Source organism: Argentina silus (genome assembly GCF_951799395.1).
Source record: "Argentina silus genome assembly, chromosome: 2".
NCBI lineage: Eukaryota > Metazoa > Chordata > Actinopteri > Argentiniformes > Argentinidae > Argentina > Argentina silus.
In genome coordinates this window covers 28,146,529-28,152,528 of record NC_139656.1, presented here as the reverse complement: position 1 = coordinate 28,152,528, position 6,000 = coordinate 28,146,529, and the positions used below count along the sequence as shown (strand labels likewise).

At 38.5% G+C, this 6,000-nt stretch overlaps 1 protein-coding gene across 2 annotated transcripts; it reads left to right on the top strand.

Moving 5' to 3' along the window:
- Positions 1–94: 94 nt before the first annotated feature.
- Positions 95–4,587, top strand: LOC310824779 (uncharacterized protein). 2 transcript variants are annotated; one of them, XM_083697267.1, is made up of 5 exons: positions 95–221; positions 797–1,108; positions 1,510–1,797; positions 1,987–2,088; positions 4,328–4,587. In XM_083697267.1, the coding sequence occupies exons 1-5, from the start codon at positions 155–157 to the stop codon at positions 4,471–4,473; spliced, it is 915 nt and encodes a 304-aa protein (XP_083553393.1). In that variant the 5' UTR covers positions 95–154; the 3' UTR covers positions 4,474–4,587. The 2 variants fall into 2 exon arrangements, with proteins under 2 accessions (XP_083553393.1, XP_083553392.1); XM_083697266.1 differs by having other exon boundaries at positions 797–1,114.
- The last annotated feature ends 1,413 nt before the right edge of the window (positions 4,588–6,000 follow it).

Sequence of the window (6,000 nt, the reverse complement as noted above, 5' to 3'; positions counted from 1 at the left end):
TCGCGGAGGTGGTTAGATATCTGAGGGGCAGTTTTTCAACGCCATTGGACAGAGTGTGTGTGTGTACGCATGCATGTTTACTTAGCAAGTGTGGGTGGGTGCGAGACATACTTTAGGTTATGCTTTGAGCCCTTGGTTAGAATGTGTATTCAGCATGCTGTCAGAACAGGGTCTGTGTCCTCTCCTTACCATCCTTGCAATCCTCTCTACCACACTTGCAGGTGAGTCACTTTGGTTTATTGTTTAGATTTAGATCAGTTTCGTTATTGAGTGATTAGTCTGGTTCTATTCAGTGGTTTAGTTTTCTCCATTGACTCACTGTATATGGCTGTAAAGGCTGTCAAAATCAATCAAATCATCAAAATGATAGTTTTAACAAGATAGTTTTGAAGCTTTACAGTGCTTTACAAACAATGAAGTAAAACAAGCTTATATTTTGGGTTTTGATGGGGTACGACAGTTGAACAAAGCTCTATTGTTCAAAGCTCTAAGCTCTAGCTATATTCTTCAAGAATCAATAGCTATATTGTTTATAATTAGTTTAATTAAAGTCCAAAAATGGATGTACCAATCCTAGACTGACCCTTTAATCTGACACATCAACTTTTAACCCCTTCTGAATGTACTGTAGCTATTTTCAGTATGGGCTGCACTTAAGATGGTGACATATGATGTGATGTGAAGTGGAAACACCTTTTAACATCAGAATAGTAGAAATGCAAATCAAGCCACACTTGTATCTAGAAGCTTATTGTTTTGCATAAGCTTTGGCTAAAATTCCTATTTTGCTCTTCAGGTGCTGTGGAGATCATCAATGCCATTAGAGGAGCCACTGTTGAGCTTCCCTGTCCCTCGCCTTTTGAGTTTAGCGACACAGTTGTTTTTACATGGAAAAAAATTGGAAGGAATGACATTCTTTGCAAATATGAGGTGAAGAAAAACATCAGTAATGTCAAATTTTGTAAACCACAATACAATGTAACAAGACAACCTGCCAGGATGTATATCACAGAAACAAAGAGCGCTGACTCTGGTCTGTACAACTGCTCAGTAATAAGATTCATACCTCCACCAACCACTGAGACATTCTATGGAGTGAAGTTTCAAGGTAACGGTAAAAACACTAAATTTAATCCTCATCATCAGTGTCTTTGAATGAAGGCCAAAACTGTCTATTTATGACATCAAATATCTTCTTTTGTAGTTGGGCATTACAAGTCAGATTTGAACAGGAATGAGATTATGAGTATGAGGATACAGTACGAGACAGATCTCCATTCTTTTGTTTTTAACCATTATTTTCTCTGATGATTTCTAGTTCAGTTTTGCTTACATCTTCACTCTCAATCAGTACAATGCATTAACAAAGACAAATGTGTCACAAAGTGCTTAACAACATGAACAATATAAACAGTAAATACAATATAAACAATAAAAACAATGTGAACAACCTACCTCTCGTCTTATATACATTTATGCTGTTTCAATGCTGCATCTTCTCCTCTGTAGTGAACCCAGGTCTGGTCCTGGGGAGACAGAACAGCACTGATCCTGAGTGCATCCAGCTGCTCTGCACTCTGGAGGGCCTCGACCCCCAGGAGGTCAACTTCACCTGGAGCCGACAGGGTCAGGGGTCAACTGAGGTATTATTGGCCAGTCACAGCATCTTCAAGCTGAACAGCACCCTGATCCTGTGCCGATCCGAGTGGAGAGAGGAAGACACCATCTCCTGCAATGTTAGCCACTCGGCCAATCACAACAGCTTCAGTGAGATTATCAGACTCCCCTGTGGTAGAGGTGGGTGACACTGACAATATAATACAATACAATACAATACAATAGCTTTATTTTTTTAAATTTGATGTGATGAATTTTATTGGGAAAAACAACAGTGAAATTGTAAAACAGACAACCCTTTATACAGCCAGACCTTTTCCATGATAATCTTATAATCTCAGAAATGTGACCTCAGTGATCTTGTTTCAGGAAGTGTCCATATCAGCCACTACCTCCTTATCTTAATCTATGTGAGTGTGTCAGTTGGGATTGTGGTCATCGCAGCAGCTGTCATCATCGGTATTTGCAAATGTAAGTGTTGAAGTTGAATGTATTAGCCAACCACTGTCAATCTACAGCAGTTCAGATTATTGACTTGTGAGTGAACTGGTGCATCCTCTCGTCTTGAACGGTATACACCAGACTAGTTGTTGATAATCAACAGGTTATCATGCAAGTTCTGTTCTGTAACACCGATCATGAGATCACAGACCTATTACTGGTGCTGTTTCCGGGAAATTACTTAGAAAAGACTGAAATGACTGTGAAATGACTGTGAAATAACTGGGAAATTACTGGGAAATTAGCTTTGTTGTTTGGATTCACTTCAACTTCTGGAATTAAGAAAGCAGAAGTTGTCTCATGATTCACTGATTCATAGACATGGCCATTTGCACACCTAAAGTAGGCTCTTGGAACAAGTCAGACTTCATGAAGTAGAAAGAGACTCCCACACACTGTCTTTGCTTGCAGGTGAACAATTTATAAGTGCAACATTTCAGTCAAAGACCTTCACCTCATGCCTGAGGAAGGTATTTGACCAAAACATTGCACTTAAACACTAGAGTGTTTACTAAATTGTTCACTTGCAGGCAGAGACAGTGAGTGGGAGCCTCTTTTTTTACTTGACATTTTACTATTTATAGCACATAACCACAAGCTGACACAGCTACCATTTACAAACCTTTATTTTCCTTTACATCAATAGAAAGATACAGAAAGGTATTTTCTAATTTCTCTGCCACATGGCAAGCAAGGATAATGACAGTTAACAAAAGTAAGAAGTGTAGGTATAGTAGTGTTTTACTGATATTGATTTAGTTTTTGAATTAATAGGTGATTAAAACTGACCATTATGTTACCAAATCAGTAACGGAATGACACAATCAAATTGGTAACAGAATTACTGAAACCAAATTGGCTACATTCACTTATTGTACAGGTTGAACAGAACCTAAAAGTGTTCTCCGGCTGTCCCTGTGGGAGAACCCTTTAAGTTATAGAATGTTTGTAGGTTCCATGTAGAAACCTTTTCACAGAGGGTTGAACATGGAACCCAAAAGGGTTCTACACGGAACTTAAAAGGGTTCCAAAAGGGTTATTCCACAGGGAAGGCCGAAAAACAGTAGGAAATCATACAGAAGTACGTAGTTACAAACCACTGCATCAACATCCTCATCTCAGACTTCATTGTTGTTGAGTACAGCAATTTCCCTTTTTAATGTTATATATATACGTTGATAAAATAATACATTATTACCTTAATGAGAATGTCTATTGTATATTTCTGTCTTTGTTTCCCAATTCTAGCTACATCATCATGCACAGAATGACATTAAAATCCAGAAATTATGCATTTCTGTAGGGGAACCAATTTCGTCATTCTGTTAAAACTCGAGGTATCATATGATAGCTAACACCCCACTCTTTCTGCAGACATAAGATCGAGTCCCAGGGTCATTCTGTTACTGTGGAATTGCCCACGATCAATCTAGTCCTCTGTAAAACAAGAGGACTTACACCTCTTAGTTGTACTAAATATAACATTATACACCGGGTTGATCAAATCAAGCATTCTAATTGGCCAAGAGGCGTTCGAAGCCATGATTTAACAACGATAATGTCACAGTTAAATCACCTGTTATGATATTCATAAGCCACAGTAAATTTGCTTATCATGTTCCCTTGACAATGTTTGTCTTTTTGGGAACTGTAGCCTATTTCAGCACAGGGCAGAAACCACCACAATCTATCATAAATGCTTATTACTCATTGGTCTCTTTTTAAAATGTTCGCATTTGTTGTTTAACCGTTGCAATAATGCCCTCAAATCCGTGATATATCGTCAATATTGTCACTTGGTTGGGGTTTGGCCGCCCTTCACTGTGCGTCACACTTAACACTCCCCCTACCTGTGACAATATTGACAATAAATCATGGCTTCTACGTTACATTTATTTATTTTTTTACATTTATCCAAAGCGACCTACAACAAGTACATTTGTCTAAAGTAAGTGAATCAGTTATACATCAGTCATCATAAGAAAAACAAATCTATGCTAGGACCAGGGGCCATTGGCAATCACAATGCTAGAAGAAGGAAGGATTACTTTTTCTCTGGCGTTATTGCTTAATGATATAATATATCTTTACAGATCAACTCAAAGTGCTATGCTTTTTTGTTTTCTTTTGCAATGCTTTTTCAATTGGAGAACATTTGAGTCAACCAGGAATACGAGCTGGTTAACAGGCTGACATTTACTCTTTGCAGATCGTAAGAGAGTCTCCACAGGTGATTCCTTCACATACAACAACCAGGTGTATGAGAACTATGGTTTCAGCACACCGACCCAGCAGGCCCAGCAGATGCAGCGGACCATGATGGACGTGAAGGAACAATGCGTTTATGAGAACTAAAGAGTCTCAGTCTCACTCAGACTATCCTTCTGGTTTTCAGTAGATTAATGTGATCCAATACTTTTCCATTCCTAATTAAAGGCCCATTTAAGTAAAATTTGTTTCTGTCGTTTTCCAGTACTCTTTGTGTACAAATCTAGGCCACTTGCTCTTCCTGAAATGCTCAGTTTCGGGTGTGATTTAAGAGGTTATTCTGCTGCTCTGTTATACTCCAATAGGATGTGTGCTTTAGGTAGTTAAACTCATGTATTGCAGTCCTCACTAATTGGACTTATTTGGAATGACATTTTGAATGTACATTGCTCATTACATATGAAATAAAATACAATATATTATTGGTTCTGTATTCATGACACATAATTCATGACAATCTAACTCACATGAGTTTTGCATGTATTTCCTTGAAATGTTCAGTTGTTTTAAAAGTGAAAGGCATGTCAGAGAGGGTAAACCACCTCACAGTGGTTTCCATTGCAGCTCTCTGTGGTTTCCATTTCTCAAGTCTGTGAGCAACTCTGAAATTCACTGCTTAACAACGTTTTGGCCACCTTGTAATGTTTCATCCTGTTTCTTAGTTTATGTTTGTCTTTGTATCATGTTATTCATTTATTGTTTCCTGTTTATTTTTGTGTTACTCATCTTGTCTCTCGTTTCAGACACTTCACCACCAGCCCTTGTGTGTTTCCCTCCTGTGTGATTGTCTACCCTGCCCTGATTGGCTTCACCTGTCCCTCATCATCCTTCCCTGTGTATTTAGTCTGTGAGTTCCCCTGTCTCTGTGCCAGTTCGTCTTTGTACCTTTGTGTCTTACGTCTCAGCATTTCCTAGTAATAAGTATTCCTAGTTTTTGATCTCTGAGTGTGTCTTTGACTTCTTGCCTACCACTTTTTGGATTATCTGCCTGCCTTTTTGAACTGCCTACCTGTGTAGCAAACCCTGCTTTGCCTACCCCCTTCCTGGATTATCTGCCTACCCCATTGACTGCCTACCTGTGTACTGAACCTTTCTGAAAGTAAAGACTATTCTATTGGATTTAAGTTTTTGTCTCTGAGTCGTGCGTGTGAGTCCTTTGCCTGAGTACTCCTGCCATTACACACATCTGCAGTTGACTTCAAACCTACAAGCAAAAAGGTAGCATCCAGGCCATGCACATAGAAATAGGGAAACACCCTGATGCTCTAATAATTAAATGCCACCACATAGACAAACAAAGTTAAATAAGTGATAGTGGTGACTAGAAAATAAGTCTCTGTACTGTATGATTGTACTGTACATATCTCCAGATGTGAATGCAAGCGCATTTAATTAAGAACAGCTTTGGTGAGTAACAAATCTGACCTTTTCAATGAATTGCATTATGGTATGTGGATTTGAATGAGGGTATTCAAGATTTATCTAAATGTAGCCTATGCATGCTTTAGCGACCAATATAAAATGCTGTAGGTTACACCTGTAATGTGTCAGAATGACAGCTACAAACTCAGAGTACTTCGTGTTTAAAAAAATCCAAAAGATACAATTTAGTTA